The 21062-nt window shown below is 41.0% G+C and overlaps 1 protein-coding gene across 1 annotated transcript in view; it reads right to left on the bottom strand.

Annotated features, from left to right (window-relative positions):
* Positions 1-20161, bottom strand: part of egfem1 (EGF-like and EMI domain containing 1) — a gene marked incomplete at its 5' end in the record, with an annotated part of 232652 nt that extends 212491 nt beyond the window's left edge. Inside the window, 4 exons of the mRNA XM_084308959.1 lie at positions 10652-10756; positions 10990-11099; positions 18011-18145; positions 20076-20161. Coding sequence (XP_084165085.1) covers positions 10652-10756; positions 10990-11099; positions 18011-18145; positions 20076-20161 — 436 coding nt within the window. The remainder of the gene's footprint in view (positions 1-10651; positions 10757-10989; positions 11100-18010; positions 18146-20075) is intronic.
* Positions 20162-21062: the final 901 nt, after the last annotated feature.

Raw genomic sequence — 21062 nt, 5'->3', positions numbered from 1 at the left:
TCACACACAAACACACTACAGATCACTTTAAACACAAAAGAAAAGGTCACTTTAAAGAGAGAAGAAAAGAAATAAAAACATAACTGTATGTTTTTGTATAGTATAGTTAGTATAGGTATAGTTAGTATAGATTTGATCTCAAACCTACCGAAGTCGGCCCATGTCACCCCACTTCTTCGGGACCTGCACTGGCTCCCCATTGCTGCACGAATCCGCTTCAAGGCCCTCAACCTAGCATACCGTGCGGCAAAGGGAACCGCTCCCGCCTACCTCCGGTCAATGGTCTCTAACTACACACCCTCAAGACCCCTACGCTCTGCATCTTCTGGCCGCCTTAGACCTACTCCTATCCAAGCTCCGGGATGGTCATCAAAGAGAAGCCGCCTATTCTCAGTCCTTGCCCCACAAGGGCAACCCACCCCACTACCCACCCCAGTTAGGACAGCCGAATCCCGTCCAATCTTTCGCCGTCGACTAAAGACGCACTTCTTCAACCATTATCTAATTTTTTTTTAAATAAATCTAACCCTAACTAACCTTACTGTCATGCACTTGTCCTAATAAACGAACCTACACTGTAACACGCAACACTTTGATGAATATTGTTACTCAGCTGATAGAGTTGTATCCTTCCTGATGACCTGTCGTACAGAACTTGTAAGTCGCTTTGGATAAAAGCGTCAGCTAAATGACTAAATGTAAATGTAAATGTAGTTAGATATAGTATAACTGTATATTGTATAGTATATTGTATTGTATAGTAGATTAAATTAGATTAGATTCACTTTAGTAGTGTATATAGGACTCATTACCTTTTCATTCGTAAGCTTAGCATTGTATTGTATTTTATTAAGTGTGATGCTGTGTCATTTTAACAGCAGATACACTTTCTTAAATTCCATTGTCCCCGACAGTGCGGTGTGACGGGGAGCTCGGACGGGAATTGGGATGTGTTTGGCTGGTGTTATGATAGCATTAGCTGGAAAGATAGCTAGTTGGAACAACATCCGCTTTAACGTTACATCAAATCAGATGATCGCCTGTCCTTTCTCCAGGACCTAACACTGTCCGTGACCGTCTATCAACAATAATGCACCCACGGTGAATTGTATTAAGTTAAGTAGCTACGGACTAGCGTTAGCTGGCTATTACTAACGTTATCAAATGTCAATGCGGGAAGACGAGCTAGGTCAGTTAGCTTAGCTTGATAACGTTACCGTGTCTAAAGTTGGTGCTATTCATAATAATCCAGTTGGTGCTAATCCAGAAATAATGGCTGCAGACCTGCAAGCAAAGTACAGCAAGTGCCAAAGGATAAGAGTCTGAGGCGGAGTTTCAAAAGAGAATGTTGAATATTTATTTTGCATCAAAAATCACAACATGAACGTTCTATCTGCCACTAGCTTACAGACTGAATAGGGTATATCTGCAGAGCCACTGAGTAGCGAGTGCAACACCGTTTAATGTCCGTGTGGATCATTGGAGTAGGGTATATCTGCAGTGCTGCAGCCCATACTCATTGATTAATGATACTAATACAAATCTATACAATTACCTGTTGTTGAATAAATACCATACGTTCTAGTTATTACTAAAAAACAGTATAACAGTATCTGTAAAAAAAAAAAAAAAAAAAAAAAAAGTATAATTTATATAATATTTTTTTTTTCTTTTTTGCACTGGTATCGGATAAATATCGGTATCGGCCGATACCCAAAGCTTAGGTATCGGAATCGGATCGGAAAGGGAAAAATGGTATCGGAACATCTCTAGATGCAGATAGAGAGAAAATGAGAGAGAGAGAGAGAGAGAGAGAGAGAGAGAGAGAGAGAGAGAGAGAGAGAGTGAGGAGCTAGATTTGAGCACTCACAGAGGGGGCCAAAGTACAGGATGCAGAGAGAGAAGGAGAGAGAGAGGGAGAGAGTTAGAGGGAGAGACAGAGAGAGGAGAGGGGTAGAGAGCAAGGAAAAGAGAGAGAAAGAAGGATGGGAGAGAGAGAAAGAGAGGGGGTGAGAGAGAGAGGAGATGGAGGAAGAGAGAAAAAGAGAGGAATAAGGAAGGAGATAGAGAGAAGAAGAAAGGTAGGGGAGGGGAAGGGTGGTGGAAAGACTGAAACAGAGAGGAAAGTGGGAAGAGAGAGAGAGAGAGAGAGAGAGAGAGAGAGAGAGAGAGAGAGAGAGAGAGAGAGAGAGAGAGAGAGAGAGAGAGAGAGAGAGAGAGAGAAAGAATGTTGTGCTGTTATTCCACCTCGCTGTTAAAAGGTACGAACACGGAATGGGGGGATAGTGTTTTCTGAGAGGTAGTCACATTGCCGGGCTGGATAAGCCCAGTGTCTGTGTGAATGGCACTGCCGGTATGCTGGGACAGGGGTGTGGCGATTTGATGATGTGGTTGATTCTGTGGGGGTTATAGGCCTTAATGTAGCCTGTACTGTAGGTCATATCATAACCACAACTATTTTCATACTGTAAGTGGAGCGCTGCCCTGTGCCACTATCCCTGCACCAATAACCCGCAGGAATATTGCTCAGTTGTTGCATGAAAGGTGGATAGAACAAAGGCTGACCACGTAATATAATAATAATAATAATAATAATAATAATAATAATAATAATAATAATAATAATAATAATAATAATAATAATAATAATAATAATAATAATAATAATAATAATATTAACACATTGGGCACCAATAACGTCGTACAACGTGTTTCAAGGTCATGCTAATTCTGCCATTCCACGGCGTACGACGTTATTGAGATCATATTTAATTTTTTCGCCATGGTATTCATAATTCCCTCACCCAGCCTCGGCTGATACAGTGGGAGCCTGCACAACTCTGCAACGCTTCAATACTGCCGCCTGGTGGATGATCGGGCAAGTTACAACCGGAAATGGATCTCTGGTGATCTCCGTGCATCTGGGAAATGCGTCCGGCACTCACATATTGTTGCGGGACTCTAGACACACATCCGTGTATATGGATCGCTGCCATAACTCAATAATCGATATGATTTGGGCGTTTATTATTATTATACAAACCGGAAATGGATCTAGTCGATCCACGTCAAATAAGTGGGATCTTTTTCCTCCAGTCTCATCGGCGAACGGTAAGAGGATGCTGACGTCATTTTCAACGTGATTGTTTATTATTATTAATGCAAACTGCTCTGATCAATATATCACCCATACTACATAAAGCATTTACTGACGATCACGGAATTATAAACGACCCCCCCCCCCGTTCATCCGCGCATGATGAGTCATAACGTTTAGGATCATGTACAGTTGAATTTTTTTATATAGCGTGTATCGTCAACAAACGGCAGTTGATCATCTATATTATATGCGTTTATGCCTATAACTCACGTTCTAGGAATGACTGCAGAAAACGATAAAAACATATTTATATTCTAGACGGTATTTTCGTATGAATCTATGAATGAAAAAGTATAACGTTCCTACATCCTGAACGATAGATAATCGATGTTGAATGGGCCATAGTAATGTCAATTTAGCAATACAATTTAAAAAGTTATAGCCCTGCAAAGAAGGTGAACATCTCCATAGGCTTAGAGTGGTGGCAGAGAGTGGTATGAGACGGGCAAACTCCGTGGCAGTTAATGTGTTAATATTATAATATAACAACAAACTAATTTGGGAGAGAAGAACAAAAACCAAGATACAGTAGATAGATGTGGGCCAAAAAAACAACAATGCCGGCATAATGCTAGGAAAACCAGCATAGACCAGCATAGTTGGTCACCAGCATGACCAGCAAAGACCAGCATAATGCATGATGGTTATACCAGGAAAGACCAGCGTATGTTGTGTTTTGGTGCTGGTATGCTGGTGACTGTGCTGGCCCACCAGCTAAACCAGCATCACACCAGCACTAACCAGCATTGACCAGCATAGACCAGGGCCCTATTCCCCATACCTGGTTCAACTAAGTCAATCAAAAGTCCCATTAGCCAGATTCAATTAACCCGATGAATAAATCCAGGCTTTCCCTGTTCCTCGAAGGCGCTTTCCCTCTCGTTAATTAGAACCAGACTTGATACTCAGGATAATTGCGTGCGGCCGCCTCACCTGAAAAGACAGCAGGTGTCGATCGCAGAAATCCTGATTTTCTAACGGCATTGATTGATTGATTGAAAACTTTATAACAGATTGCAGAATGGGTACAATACAGTACGACTCAATAGCCTCGCCGACAAGTTAAATGCATATCTATAGGCTAATTTTAAGTCCCTCATTACCCCCAATCAATCAGATTATATTTCTTTAAATGTGCCTGCTGGCAGTAGGCTTAAAGGAATGAATAATCGAATGAGATCTTGCTAGCGAAAATAATTAGTTCAACTCTTTCAGAATAAGTAGATAAAAACAAGCCCAAAGAGTATCTAATTGATACGAATTAATAGATACTTATGAAGGATATCTGTACTGTATGCGCTCGGCTTAGGTATCATGTACTTTATATATAAAAACAGTTTCACTATTAATCAGGTTTTAATCTGTTTCGGACATCATCCATACATGCATTGAATTGATTAACCTTTGGTTTATACCAGTGACACCTCATGTTCATGGGCGGGGCGATATGGCCAAAAATGATATCGCGATAACGATATTGATAACAATATCATATCAGGCGATATCGATAATTATCGATATTGTTATTAAAAAAAATATATATATATATTATTATTTTTTAAACAACAGATGTATGTTTATTTTGCAGCAATTCTTTGTCGTTGCCGCCATCTTAAGTGTTACATTCCCTCACACACTCCAGTTCTCAGGCTGCAGCTGGTTTGAAAGTAAACAGGCTTCTCTGCTGGCTGTGGCTCCATGGGAGTTGAGCAGTTCTGGCTCTGCTAGTTTCTTTTCTATCTTTTGGCGCTTTTTTGGTGGACAAACCACCGCACATGTGCACCATGACTCGTGACTGGCGACTAGCTCTGCTAGCACACATAGCCTACTGTGTACAGACAGTTTCAAACTGTATTTTACATTAGAAAGCAAACAAAATAAATAGACAAGAGAAAAATATATCTCAATTTGGTCAGTATTGTCATTTGGACAAGCAAAGCCATTACTTTAAGTTGCAGGCAAGAAAGACAAGTCTGTCCACTGTCTCTGGGTTTAACAAAAAATAAATAAAAAATTCTATATATATTTTTTTTTATATATATTTTTTTCAATGTCGATTATTAAAATATATTGCGATAATTATCGTTATCGTTATATCGCCCAGCCCTTCATCATCAGATAACAGTGCTTGAACAGATAAATGCATTCATCAGAACGTCAAAGGCTCATTCAATTTCTCAAGTCACGTCCACGTCATCAAATCCGTCAAACAGCGTATCTCCTCAGACATTTTAATCCCAGTTACAATATCACAATAATGTGTGTGACAGTGATACAATTCAACAATCCACAGATTCAGATTCCTCTTAATTCATATCCACAATCCACGCATAAAGACGCTTCAATTTATGCTTGAATTAAACACAATTTGGGCGCTCCGTTAAGCAAATACATCCACAGCGAAGAATATGAAACGAATCAGAGCCAAACGGCCGATAGGTTTCATTCATTAAAAATATCCCCGCGGGATTCACATTTGCAATGCTCCGTTATTAAAATAACCACATAGTGTGTGTCGCGACTTGCGACTTGCGAGCGCCGTATCCGTATAACTATGACGTGCATTATTTAGGACAAAGTAAATCCATAGGCTGAATATGATTTATTATCAGAATTTTAGTTCTATTATTTTACATTTCAAAAGCCCCCTCTAGAAAAACTAAGCACAAAAACATAATTCAGAATAGTATAATGGGATCTGTGAGGAGAGCTGGCATTTCTTTGCGAGGGCGTGGCCAGTTTATCCAGCTAACTGAACTAAACCCTGCCCTGGAGCAGGTTCAAACTTTCTGATCTGTTGCCATAGTGATTTAGACAATCGCACGTCGGGGAACCGAAAGATCTGGCTTATGTCAAGTTATCCTGAAAATTATCCGGCTAACTCAGTTAGCCAGGTACAAGGAACAGGGCCCTGGCATTGAAATGATGCTGGTCTATGCTGGTTTTTATAGCAGGGGAGGAGTCTTCGTTATGGCAATATTGTAGGATCTCTGTTTAAAAGGGGCTTGAGAGTCATCCGTCAAGTCCTAGTCCCCTCACTGCCACCCAGCTGCGTGAAAACCAAAGAGCCCCTGTCAAAACAAACAAGTGGAAGAGCCACAAACAAACAGAGTGGAAGAGCTGCCATAAACAAACAGAGTGGCGCTTTGCTGTGAAACCTTCCGGAGGAAGAAGCACAAAGAACCCCTGGCAAGCTGGCCTTTTCCCCTGGGGGTGTCAGAAGGCCTGTGTGTGTGTGTGTGGTGTGTGTGTGTGTGTGTGTGTGTGTGTGTGTGTGTGTGTGTGTGTGTGTGTGTGTGTGTGTGTGTGTGTGTGTGTGTGTGTGTGTGTGTGTGTGTGAGTGTGAGTGTGAGTGTGTGTGTGTGTGTGTGTGTGTGTCAAGTGAAGTCAAGTGTTCCATTATTAATACCCTTAGGGAAATTCAAGTGTCATAGCAGCATGGGGGGGGGGGGGGGGCTGATACCGGTATTTAGACAGCAGGGCGGCTGATGACTGATATAACTATTTGTTTTTTTGCATCTGATAAAATACAACAATTTAATAATAACTAATGAGACACACAATTGCTGGAGTTAAGTTCACTAATGTTAGCTACAGTATATTAGCTAGCTAACTTAACTGGGTGATGATGGTTTGCAAATGGTTTGCATTAGCTAATATTAACCTAAATAAAAAGATCAATATCAAAATTCAATATCGGCTGTATGTGTGTGTGTGTGTGTGTGTGTGTGTGTGTGTGTGTGTGTGTGTGTGTGTGTGTGTGTGTGTGTGTGTGTGTGTGAGATAAGATAAGATAAGATAAGATATTCCTTTATAATAATAATAATTTAGGACCTGCTCAGAGGTCATTAATCGGCATGCATGCGATGCATGTATGCAATTCGTCTCTGCGATTAACCCATCCCGTCGTCCTTCCCCCCCAAGGGCAGCCGGGAGCAGACAGGCGTCAACGTGAGCCGCGCCAGGGGACCAATCCATGTGCTTCTGTCCGTCTTCGTCAAGGACGTCACAGCGTTAGCGATCTTGTTGTTGTGCATGTTTTTCCATTGGGTTTATCTTATCGGGGGGGGGGAAACCCTTGCGAGCACGGGGAGAACATGCAAACTTCACACAGAAAGGCCTGGGAGATACCCCACCTGGGTAACTGGCATCATGGAAACCTGGTCCCCAAGCGGGAATCGAACACTGGACCTTATTGCTGTGAGGCGACAGTGTTAACCACTACACCACCGTGCCGCTTTATTGATCCCCTTGGGGAAATTCAGGCATCATAGCAGCATGGGGGATGGGGGGGGGGTACAGGTAGTAAAGACAACACAAGCAGTGTAAACAAAATAACAAGTCAATATAATTTACTATCTAACTAACTGAAATATATACAGTATATGTGTGTGTGTGTGTGTGTGTGTGTGTGTGTGTGTGTGTGTGTGTGTGTGTGTGTGTGTGTGTGTGTGTGTGTGTGTGTGTGTGTGTGTGTGTGTGTGCGTGTGTGTGTGTGTGTGCGCGTCCGTGTGTGTGTGCGTCTGTGTGTGTGTGTGTGTGTGTGTGTGTGTGTGTGTGTGTGTGTGTGTGTGTGTGTGTGTGTGTGTGTGTGTGTGTGTGTGTGTGTGTAACAAACATCATCCCGTCACTGGCATGTTGACGCAGACCACGGGGAGGCCAACAGAATCACCAAGAAGACAATGCTGAGAGACTAGAAAGACACCCCTGTATTGTGGCAGCTCACATATTTACCATGTAGTGTGGATGTGTACTAGGATGGTTTCACTGAGGGTCAAGACTGTTTGGTTGGACAATGGGTGGAAGGTCTCAGATCTTACAGGCTGATCTCTACGTGGGAAGTGGGAACTAGACATACTTAGGTCTGTAGTTTTTGCCTATAATTCTTAGTGTTCGGAATGCCAGTGCTTGGAATACCAGATAAGCAGGGCTTTCCACATCAGGACAGTCCAGATAGTGTCAAGTTGTTAAATCCATTACAAGGAGAATTTTCAACAACAATAATATTGCTGAAATTGCTGAAAGAACTGGTATCCTGATTCCTATTATAAGACCACAATTTGTACCCACATGGAATTTGTTTTGTTTGGACAGGCTTTCTTTGCTCCATAATGCTGTTCAGCGGAACTCCAATGGTTAACAATGGACTCATCACGCAATATCAATACAAAATAGAGGTTAACAATGGACTCATCACACAATATCAATACAAAATAGAGGTTAACAATGGACTCATCACACAATATCAATAGAAAATAGAGGCTAACAATGGACTCATCATATTATAAACTGAATCAAACCATAAACAAGGTGGCCTGTTGGGATGTTAGATCCTAATGTGAAAAACTGTGATTTTAGTATCTGCACTTTATGTGCACATTTTATGCCTACTTTTTTCTGCTGTGAAGCACTTTGAGCTGCAATTTTTTATTATTATTATTTTTTTTATTGATCTTTTTCCCCCTCCTTTTTCCTCCGATTTTCTCCCATCCCAATGTTAGTCGTTATGCCAATTCCCAATCCCCTTCCTGGTCCTGCTTCCTCCGACACACGTCTAGCCAATCAACCGCTTCTTTTCACCTGGCAGCGTGGACTCTCACTGAGAGGGTGTAACGTGTGGAAGGATCACACTATCCCCCTTAGATCCTATCCCCGCTGAGCAGGCGCCCCGACCGAACTGTAGGAGTCGCTGTTTACAACGACCCGGACCCACCCGCCAGCTTTCCCACCCTCTAATACAGCCAATAGACCTATCTCAAACCCTGCCCTCTTTTCTTGATCCTCCAATCACAGCTGTCGCTTACCTCGGACTTCCTCGTACCAACAAAGTTTGTCCGAGGTAAGCGACAGCTGTGATTGGAGGATCAAGAAAAGGGGCAGGGTTTGAGATAGGTCTATTGTATTAGTGTGAACAGCCAGCCAAGCTGTGAGCTGGATTCGAACAGGCAAATCCAGCATCTCCGGTGTTGGTGACGAACGCAATCTCCGCTACGCCACCTGACCGCCCCCTGAGCTGCAATTTCTGTATGAAAGGTGCTATACAAATAAAGTTGTATTATTATTATTATTATTATTATTATTATTATTATTATTATTATTATTATTATTATTATTATTATTATTATTATTATTATCACACAATATCAATACAAAATAGAGGCTAACAATGGACTCATCGTGGTCTTGTCAATTATCTTTCATTCACGTTGGTCTCATCAAGTTTCTGTGGTAATCCTGCCAAGGTATGGGCATTGAATTTACAGTGATATATTTATTTTTAAATCTTACCAGTAGTAGTGCCTTTAAGTACAAATCACACTAAATTGAAATAGTCAGAACTTTCTTGCAGTCCTTGCATTGTTGCATCTGACAAACTCCACCCATCTGGTCCTCCAAGCACACTAAAAACAAACACTAGATTGTATTTAGCAAACACTGACACCCAGTTCTGAGGGCACATTAGGAGGCATTGTTCCCTCATTTTATATTGTGTCCCTTCAATGTCCCCCATGAAACGCACATGTCCTCTTTAATGTCTAGCTCGCAGTGGACAGAGGCAGGGTTGAGTTAGCCACAGCACCCCAGGCTCCAGCCTTCAAAGGAGGCCGTTGCTTCCAGAGGGCACTTATACCATCCTTAATTGCCAGACAAACCCCCACACGGAGGCCATAGCCAATCACAGCCACAGGACGCACTCATTCATCTCTTTCAAAGTGAAAGCACACGGCCCGATCTGGGTCCATTGGAACTTTAACTGCGCGCTCCCCTCCGAAGACGTGGGTCAGTCCATTCTCCCAAAGCTGCACCCACTTAGCATACACACAACTCGGCAGTAAAATAGGATAGTCTACCATACAGGGGGAATATAAGACACACATGACATGAGTGTACACAAAAAATAAACGCGGGAGGGACGGGCCTCTGAACCGTGGAGGGAAAGGTCTCTCTCTCCCTCTCTGGCATTTAGCCCACTGATGCTAAAACCTCTTCATTACAGTAAAACCAATGAAAATGAATTATTTTAGATACAGTAGGGTTAAACCCCCTTTAGACTGGTTGGCCCAGCTTGTTTCCTTCAACAGGAAACAAGCATAAATTTGTTTACGTAATGTTATGTAAAGAAAATAAAAAAAAGAGCAAGAAAGAGATAGATAGATAGATAGATAGATAGAGAGAGAGAGAGAGAGAGAGAGAGAGAGAGAGAGAGAGAGAGAGAGAGAGAGAGAGAGAGAGAGAGAGAGAGAGATAGATAGATAGATAGATAGATAGATAGATAGATAGATAGATAGATAGATAGATAGATAGATAGATAGATAGATAGATAGATAGATAGATAGATAGATAGATAGATAGATAGATAGATAGATAGATAGATAGATAGATAGATAGATAGATAGATAGATAGATAGATAGATAGATAGATAGATAGATAGATAGATAGATAGATAGATAGATAGATAGATAGATAGATAGATAAAGATGGTGACTCACCATACTGGCACCTGGTTCCTTGGAAGCCTTCTGGACACAGACATATCTGGTCCCCAGTCTCTGAACACCTCCCTCCATTAAAGCAGGTATTAGCAGCACACACCCCTGTAGAACAGAGCAGAACACACATCGTGAGTATAACATATGAAAGTATCTATCTATCTATCTATCTATCTATCTATCTATCTATCTATCTATCTATCTATCTATCTATCTATCTATCTATCTATCTATCTATCTATCTATCTATCTATCTATCTATCTATCTATCTATCTATCTATCTATCAAAACTATCAAACCAATGACAATAGAATGTAACCCAGACACTACTACTCACTATGTAGACAGCCGTTCTCTTCACCCTTGCGAGTCCAGCCAGGGCAGCACTTGTAGACAGTGTGCAGGTCCATGCTATACACCTGCCTGTACGCTGTGTAATATCCAGTCCTAAGGAAGAGAAAATATATCAAAATCAACGTTTTTGAAAAGTTTGGCTTTCCATGTTCCACTCAGGGGTGATGTAGTGTGCATTAACTAATTGTACTTGTAGGGCTGTCAACGAATATTCTATATTGAAATTAATAACCGACTTGTAAAAAATTTAAAAATTTAATAAAATTACAGGTAATCTCGGTTGTGTGTGGGTTGAACGAACACCCAGCCCTTTGCGCAAATTATATTTTGGGAATGAGTGAACTTGGGAGTTTTGAATTAAATTCTGCACGTAAAAAAATGTTCTGCCCGTGCGGTCGTTAGTGGTTAACATACCATTGTATTAGTTCGGTACACAGCCGTACTGAACCTAAGGTCCAGTACTGAAACGGTTCGGTACGGATGTGTACTTTTACACCCCTAATATGTATACTATATGTCTACTACATTGTATAGTATAGTATAGTATAGTATAGTATAGTATAGTATAGTATAGTATAGTATAGTATGGTTCAAGTTCAAGTTTGTTTTTATTTGTCACGTATAAAGTACATGTACATTACAGTGAAATGCTTGATTATGTATGAGCCCCAGAGAATGTGCTTCATACAGTAAAAAAAGTAAATAAAAAAGGAATAACACTATACAATATAAGTACAACCTAAGTACAATGAAGTAAAAATGCAGACAATGAGGTACAAAAAGGTTTTTAACCTGTTAATCTGTAGACCGTTTTCGCCTAAAGGTACATGCCTAAGTAAATGGAAGATTGCTCCACTTCTGCAAGGTCAATTTGCATGTTCTTGGAACATCTAGGGACCTGGGGGTATGTATTTCCAGTGTCAGAAATATTGTGTCTGTTACTAGTAATTATTCAATTGTAATGAATAAATTAATTATGATTAATTATGATTTATGATTTTGATGATGATGATCAAAGATTTATACGGGTAGGAGAAAATGCTCACTGAGCTCATTCACCACCTTATTGAGATCATGTGTACAAAAAATCTAAGCAAATGAACCGCGGGAAGATGATTAAACAGAAGGATTTGTAGATACAGTAATTAATGATAATCGACTTTAATTATAAATTCATATTTGACCTTGAACTTGACCTTGACCTTATTATGGCCAAATCATACATCTATGGATATGGAAAATGCTCCTCTTTCCAATGGCAGGGTTGAATCTGGATTTAGTCATTTCTTGCGTTTTTTACGATAATTAGCATTTTCCGATAAATTTGTATTTCTGATAAATCGTATAAAACATCGGTAAAAATGAAAATATACACTTTGACTACTGTTTTTGATAGGGTTATGGTCTTTACTCTTGGCTACAAAAGAAATATTTAAAAACATTGACCTCTTAACATCCAAGGGCCCACATGTGGACGATTCTTTGCCGACCTCTAGTGGCTCGGGTGTGCATTTCTTTTAATACAATATATAGATGGAATTAAAGCCCTATTTGTTGCCTGTCGATTGCCCTTTCAGGTGACACAATCCGTTCAGCGATTCTCGAGTTACATGCCGATATGTGAGGCGTGCCCCAAAGTACGTAAAAGTACACAATACCACCCCCGACTCCCGGGGCTCTAGCTCCGTCAATCATTTGGCGATCTCGAAAATCTGTGCACAGGGTTGTAGCCAATGATGGCTTTCCAATGATATCCCATGATATGATAATTGGGGATCTAATCTAATATTGATCTGATTGATTTATGATAAAGAAAAGCAGGGTTCCCCTATAGGGGGACCTTAAGGCTTAAATGCAAATGAGGTATGAATGTAGTGCAAATCTCTTTAATAAATACATATGATGTAGTGTTAAAGTGTCTAAAGTGAGTGTTACGGTGAGTGCTTGATGCTTGAGTGTGTGCATGTGGATGTGTGTGCAATGAATGTAGATGGATGGGTTGATGTTACATAGAGTCATTGAGCATCCTGATGGCCTGGGGATAGAAGCTCCTTCTGAGTCTCTCTGTACTGGCCATGAGACTCCGGTAGCACTTGCCTGACCGCAGCAGTGCCAAGAGGCAGTTGTTTGGGTGACTAGAGTCTTTGGCTATTCTCCTAGCCTTGGCCCTGCAACGCTTTGTGTAAATGTCCTGGAGAGTGTGAAGCCCACCTCCAATTGTGCGTTCTCTGCAGTCTGCCGCAGTCTTGTGTGGTGCTATTCCCAAACCAGGAGGTGATGTTACCAGTCAGGATGCTCTCTATTGTGCATGAGTAGAAGTTCTTAACCTCTTAGTCTTAAGCCCAGAGCCCTATTTTCTGAAAATCCGCCTAAAATAAAAATACATACCTAAGTAAATGGAATATTGCTCCACTTCTACAAGGCTCATTTGCATATTCTTGGTATCTAGGGACATGTATTCCCAGTGTCAGAAATATTGTGTCTATTACTAGGCTTGCTTAAATTGTGATGAAACAAAGGAGAATATTAGGGATGTCCGATATTATCGGCCTACCGATATTGGCATTCAAATATAATATCGGAAATTATCGGTATCGTTTTTTTTTTTTTTTTTTTTTTTATTAAAATTTAATTTATTGTCAAAAGTATGCATAATGTTGTGTTAATTCCACGACAAGAGATATGTAATGTTAATTACCTGAAATTATTCAGAAATTATTATATATCGGTATCGGTTGATATCGGTATCGGAAGTTGGACAATATCGGTATATCGGATATCGGTAAAAGAGCCAATATCGAACATCCCTAGAGAATATGAATTAGGATTTTTCTTTGCATCTTTTTTTTTTATTATTATCTTTCCCCCCTTCTTTTTCCATTTTTCTCCCCTCCCAATGTTATGCCAATTCCCAATCCCCTTCCTGGTCGTTGCGCACTCTACCCCCTACCGTCGGTCTGAGAGGGCGGAGACTATCACATGCTTCCTCCGACACATGTGTACCCAGCCCACCACTTCTTTTCACCTGGCAGCGCGGACTCTCACTGGGAGAGTGTAACGTGTGGAAGGTCACACTACCTCCCTCCAGATCCTTCCCTTGCTGTGCAGGCGCCCCGACCGAACTGTAGGAGTCGCTGTTTACAACGACCCGGACCCACCCACCGGCTTCCCTCCCGCTGACTCTGCCAATTGAGTCAATATGACGGCCGGCCAAGCCGGAGGCCGGATTCGATACCAGTGTCTCTCGCGTTGGTGACGAGCGCTTAGTCCGCTGCGCCACCCAGCCGCCCAATTTCTTTGCATCTTTGACAGTGAATAACACCATGCTAAAAATGACCAGACATGAAAAACTGCCACTGATCTCGTTCAGTACCTTCTTGAGATCATGTGTACAAAAAATCTAAGGAAATTAATAAAGGGAAGATGATTAAACAGAAGGTTTTGTAGATACAGTACTGAATTCTCCCATCCGGACCAATGCAATTTGAAATATTATTATAGAATATAGAATAGCTGGCTTATAAATTACCTTATTATAGCCAATTCGCACATTTATGGATTGTGCCAAATCTTATATTTCAAATGCCCGAGTTCAATTTGGATTTAGTATCACCAGGCGTGCATAAAAACAGATAATGAAATCTACTGTAGTGGGTGCCACCATTTTGAAACAAATTTCCAACCTAATTGTTGCTACATGCTAAGAATAGGGAAGAGAAACTAACTGCGCTTCAATATATGCCAATAACGTTAAGTTTTGTGGTTTATTATTATCCAGAGTAATAAGAGATATTAAGAAAATTCATACAGAAGTAATTTGCTTAAAACCCCATAGAGGCCTTTGGGAAGTGTCGTTCGGAAAGATTCCAACGCTCATCGAAAGCTCTCGGTGTCCTCTTCAAAATGGCTGCAAATGACGTTCAACTTTTCCAAAATGGTCGACTTTCGCGAACTAAACAGCAAAACGAAAAGTAAAATCAATCTAATAACACTAACATATTGATGATAATATACATTATAAATGCTGTTGTGACATGGTTATGATGTTTATACTTGAATACGTTTGAAAAATAAAATGATACTTTTGTCAAACAGTCTGGAGAGATTGATTTATGACGTGATGTCATTTTGGGACCGGTACCGGTCTCATCGGGCTTAAGAAGTTAAGGATCTTCTGACTCAATTTGAACTTCCTTAGGCACCTATGGAAGTAGAGGCGCTGCCGTGCCTTCTTCACTACACTGTCAATGTGTGTGGTCCATGTCAAGTCCTCGGATATGTGGACTCCGAGGTACTTGAAACTGTTCACTCTCTCGACCGGTGCCCCGTCGATGCTGAGGGGGCTGTAGTCCCTAGCCCCCGACCTGCTAAAATCCACAATCATCTCTTTAGTTATGCTGACGTTCAGGGAGAGGCTGTTCTCTGTATAGTATAGTATAGTATAGTATAGTATAGTATAGTATAGTATAGTATAGTATAGTATAGTATAGTATAGTATAGTGTATGGTATGGTATGGTATAGTATAGTAGGTCTACAGTAAAAACTACTATCAGGTGCTCAGTGTTCATGAACTCATGTGTGTTTGAAAACAAACCAACCAAAGTGAAATATCGTTTTACTTATCAGGTGTTTTGGACATGTTAGTGTGGAGTAGGAGTGTTAGTGTGTTGTGGATCTATAGCAGCTCTCACCTCCTCTCGTAACCAACACACCAGCAGTGGACAAGAGAGTGTTAGTGTGTTAGTGTGTCTCACCTCCTCTCATAGCTACTGTAACTAACACACCAGTAGTGGACAAGATAGTGTTAGTGTGTTAGTGTGTCTCACCTCGTCTCATAGCTACTGTAACACACCCGTAGTGGACACGAGAGTGTTAGTGTGTCTCAACTCCTCTCATAGCTACTGTAACAACCAGTAGTGGACACGAGAGTGTTAGTGTGTCTCAACTCCTCTCATAGCATTTTGAAGTTCATTGATATGGTAAACTTTAAAACTCTGCGCAAGTTATGTACAAAGCAAGAAATAATCAATTACTGGTAAATGTAAGAAGCAAATTTCTGGATAAAGAGGGGGGATACAACCTCAGAGGACCATTGAACTTCAAAAAACCTGTGATGAAAACCAACCTGAAAATAATGTGTATCTCCTCTTACGGAGCCACCCTGTGGAATGGGCTAGAGGATGAATTAAAATATTGTGAAAACATAAATCAATTCAAATCTAGACTAAAAAAATCTATTTTTGATAGGTACAGAAGGGAAGAAGAGCTTTAATTGCATATTAATAAAAAAAAAAGAATACGTATGATACTGTATTGTACGTTATATCACATTACATTATATAATCATATTATAATTAATTTGTATATTATATTGAACTATATTTGCAGTATATACTATTATATTATGGTACTATATTATATTGTATATATCATGTATTATATATCTCATATCACATATATGTGCTGTATACACTATTATGTACTATACTATTATATATACTATTATATACTGCAGGTATACTATACTGTAATGTGTACTGTAATGTGTACTATATGTGTGTACTGTAATGTGTAATATGTATGTATGTATGTATGTATGTAAATAAAAAATAAATAAAAACGAAACGTAAGTCTTCAGGGGTAGGGCCCGACAAGCCTAGTGCTTCTCCCTACTAGCCCTTTTCGGACAATTGGACAATGCTGCAATAGCAGCTGGTAAAACGTTGGTGATTTATGGAATGACCGTTGTTACTGTATGTGTCCAAAGCACAAAATAAAAAATAACTGAACTGAACTGAACTGAACTGTAACAACCAGTAGTGGACACGAGAGTGTTAGTGTGTCTCAACTGAACACATTTGTTCAGACAGGCTTTTGGTCATGCATAGGCACTTTTTTATTGTCCTCACTGTTCTATAGTTTTTGTTTTAATTAGTGACTCATGATTTTATCCAAATTATTTTATTCTACTTTTTCTATCTGGTTTCACTGTTTTTAACTGCTGTTTGTTGTTGTTGTCATTTATTTCTGATTTTGTTTTTATTGTGTTTTTTATTAAGCTGTAGTGTAAAGCACCCTGTGCATTCGTGCTGTGAAGGGTGCTATATAAATAAAGGTCATTCATTCATTCATTCAACTACTGTAACACACCCGTAGTGGACAAGAGAGTGTTAGTGTGTCTCAACTACTGTAACAACCAGTAGTGGACACGAGAGTGTTAGTGTGTCTCAACTACTGTAACACACCCGTAGTGGACAAGAGGGTGTGTCTCACCTCCTCTCATAGTTACTGTAACACACCCGTAGTGCCGGACCCCAGGAAGAATAGCTTTTGTCAAGTGCAAAAGCTAATGGGGATCCTAAATAAACATAAACATAGTGGACACAAGAGTGTGTTGTGGATCTATGGGGTTGTTAAGTCGTGACGTATCAACCTTCCTATAAACAGCTTCCTGCGTGGGCTGAGGCTCTCATCTCTTCAACAGGCCTCAGTGTCCCTTGTTGTGTTAATAGATCTGAGTCATGGGGGTACGTGCTCCTAGTATCTCCTGCTGTCTGAAGCGGAGCATTTGGCCCCAGACATGAATATACTGTACGTCACGCGTCAGACTTAACAACCGAATAGCGACTCTCACCTCCTTTCATACAGTAGCTACTGTAACACACCAGTAGTGGACAAGAGAGTGTTACTGTGTTGTGGATCTATTGCAGTTCTCACCTCCTGTCATAGCTATTGTAACACACCAGTAGTGGACAAGAGAGTGTTACTGTGTTGTGGATCTATTGCCGTTCTCACCTCCTGTCATAGCTACTGTAACACACCAGTAGTGGACAAGAGAGTGTTACTGTGTTGTGGATCTATTGCAGTTCTCACCTCCTGTCATAGCTACTGTAACACACCAGTAGTGGACAAGAGAGTGTTACTGTGTTGTGGATCTATAGCAGCTTTCACCTTCTCGCATAGGTACTGCAACACACCAGTGTTACTGTGTTGTGGATCTCACCTCCTCTCGTAGCCAACACACCAGCGGTGGGCGGTGCAGCCCTGCTTCCACACCTTGACCATGCGTGTGAAGGCCTGGACACACGGCTGACGTGCTCCCAGCATGGACATCTCCTTGTCAGCGCATACATTAGTCCTGGACACACACACACACGCACACACATGCACGCACACACGCACACACACACACACACACACAGTGAAAGAGTTAGAGAAGTAGGACTGATGTAGTAAAAGAAAACATTATGCTATATGTTTATTGTTTATTGTCTATATGTCTAAACATCACACAATTCATAGTATTCGCAGACATCTTGGTCGCAAACAACAGGTGATTGTAATAAGATAGCAGGTGATGATCATTAAATGACAACCGTGGCCAATGAGCTGTGGCAAAGCGCCACACTGTCTGGCAAAGACACGTCATGAGATAATACTATGCTTCTAAAATAGCTTCAATGAAACACAAGTCAATCCAATGACTTTCCAAGACCAAAACAACTGCAAAATGAGACGGCCCGTGTTCCTTCTAGGATCTGAGTCCCATATGTCACAGGCGTTTTTCCAGCATCGCTAATGAACTGGCATCAGAAGCTGCAATACAGTACAGACACAGCTGCCCAGAGTGGGTCTGGAGTCTGGACCTGCTCCAGAAAGTACAAACATACATTCCGACACACATTAAATGCGTACCAGCTAGGTATGTATAGCTGCTATACTCCCCACACATGTTCCAACATCGCGGCTATAGGTGGAAAGAGTACCGAAATCCTCAAGGAGAAACCATGTTACTAGTCTAGAAATGTGCGAAAAGAGTAGCGCTCCAAAAAGTATGTATATTAAGTAGTTCGTTTACAACAATCAAATTCCGTCCATGTTCACGGCCCCACCTAAGTGAACGGAGCGAGAGGTCTGCTTTTGGTGCGGCCTTTGCAAATATTTCATCATTATATACAGTAAACCCAAGGATTGGTCCTTTTAGTCATGTCATAAAAGCTCAGCTCGGTTATGAGAGGTAAAGTCAAGACTGTTGAATGACAGATCTCATGGTACTCACAACTAACATGACCAAAAATGTTACTTAAAAGTAGACGTTAATGTAAAAGTAGACTACAGGTGGGTCTACAGGAGCTACTTGTCCACACATCCCATGGACCCGTCACGCTCATAGCAGTACCAAGTTCTTGTTTGGTAGTGTGCCATTCAGCTGCTTGGCTCACTGGATTTAAAGGGGGGGAAATAGCTCTGTTTTGGAGAGTGTTTGGAACACCCAATAAACAAGCAACGAACCCCCAGGGAAATCATTTTCTACTTGCACCAGTGTGTGTGTGTGTGTGTGTGTGTGTGTGTGTGTGTGTGTGCGTGCGTGTGTGTGTGCGTGTGTGTGTGTGTGTGCGTGTGTGTGTGTGTGTGTGTGTGTGTGTGTGTGTGTGTGTGTACATGCTCATTGTACAGAGGTAGGCTATGTGATTTCCTTCCTATCTATTATCTATCTCCTGATATTGTCAGGAGCAGGTATTCTCAGACACGTTAAGGTGTCCTAAAGAACATCTGGCTTCAATACATATCAGGACATAGCTGCCTGGGGTTAATTAGAGGAAGTGAAGGCCCCTGCGATAATGACAAAAAATCTGTATTCACGCTCAGCCAGCACAATCTATTTAGTTTCGGTATTATAGCATTCAAAATATAGGCATGCATCCCGAACATGAATCAGCACAAGGTCGCAGTAATGAGCATTCAGACTCCTAGGGGCCAGGAAAGATCGACCCCTGGTGGAATAAATAGCTAAATACAAAGTTGAGCAGCACGATAGAAGGAAGAATAAAACCATAATGAACAGCGTAACACTACACACTAGAAAAGGGCAACGATGTATAGAGAGCACTCAATTAGCCTATAGTTTATGCATGAATTGCCGTATGGCCGCAGTATTGTTACATTAACACAGCTGAGGTTTTAAACGTCAAATTCACCCCAATCAGATAAATCAACAATGTCCTACATTAATACAGATCAGTGAAAACAGCAGCCTAATCTAATTGGCAAAAAACGATATCACTTACATGCCATGTTGCAACTCTGAAGATGATGCGATGCGGGTTGTGCAGCTCAGTGATATCACACACCAAATGAAGATATCTAAGAACATTATTTAAAAACCACACTACTGTGACAGAGAGAAGAGAGAAGTTGGTCAGTCGGTGCGCCCTTTGTCCGTCATGAGCATCCTGACATTTCATCCAGCGCGCCTCCTCCAGAACCGATCAGAAGTCGCCTTTGCTTCTCGTCCAGATATTATAGCTGGTTATTCCGAAGTGATGTTGTATTTACCCGGCGAGCTGCTCGGTCAGTCGACTTGTCCCGTGTCAACTTGCGTCGTGTTTGAATGGACCACCAGAAGGAGCACCGTGCCACGCACCACCCACAGTCACTTTATTCTAATCTCAGGGGATCAACTGCAAACTCCTCTATAAATCTCCCTAACTCATCCGATTCTTCCTTTTCACACGCTGCAGGACGACTCTCTGTCCCAGCGTTCCGGTGAATGATCCCTTTTATAATAGGCTACAAGAGGCACATAAACCAAACCAACATCAACTGAACTGGATGTCTTATAAACACAAGCCAACAGAGCGAACTCAAAGCTGATATGATACTGTAAGTAGGTGCACACACCGGCTGTTTAGCTTTTCTCAAAAATATCCCCACGAAAAGGGTAATTTAGCCTAAAATAACATAATGCAAATGGTAGGTGGTAGGCTAAGTCAAGAACTTAAATATAATTTGATTACTTAAAAACTTAACTCAGAAAATGATAATATAGCCTACTGTATATTTTGCTCTATATTCATCCGAACAGACTGACAGAGAAGCCAACAGAAAAAAGACTAAGTTCAACATAAATTTCCATGCCAACCATAGTTTGATTGATTGATTGATTGAAAAGTTTATTAACAGATTGCAGAATGTGTACAGTACAGCTCAATACATACAATTGTTAAGGGGATGCAGACCAGAGAAAGACTTTCGTCTTGTTTACATCAGGGTCC

The sequence above is a fragment of the Notolepis coatsorum genome (genome assembly GCF_963971535.1).
Source record: "Notolepis coatsorum genome assembly, chromosome: 1".
In the NCBI taxonomy this organism is placed as follows: domain Eukaryota; kingdom Metazoa; phylum Chordata; class Actinopteri; order Aulopiformes; family Paralepididae; genus Notolepis; species Notolepis coatsorum.
Note: the sequence above shows the minus strand (reverse complement) of the source record. Positions and strands in the feature narration are given on the sequence as shown.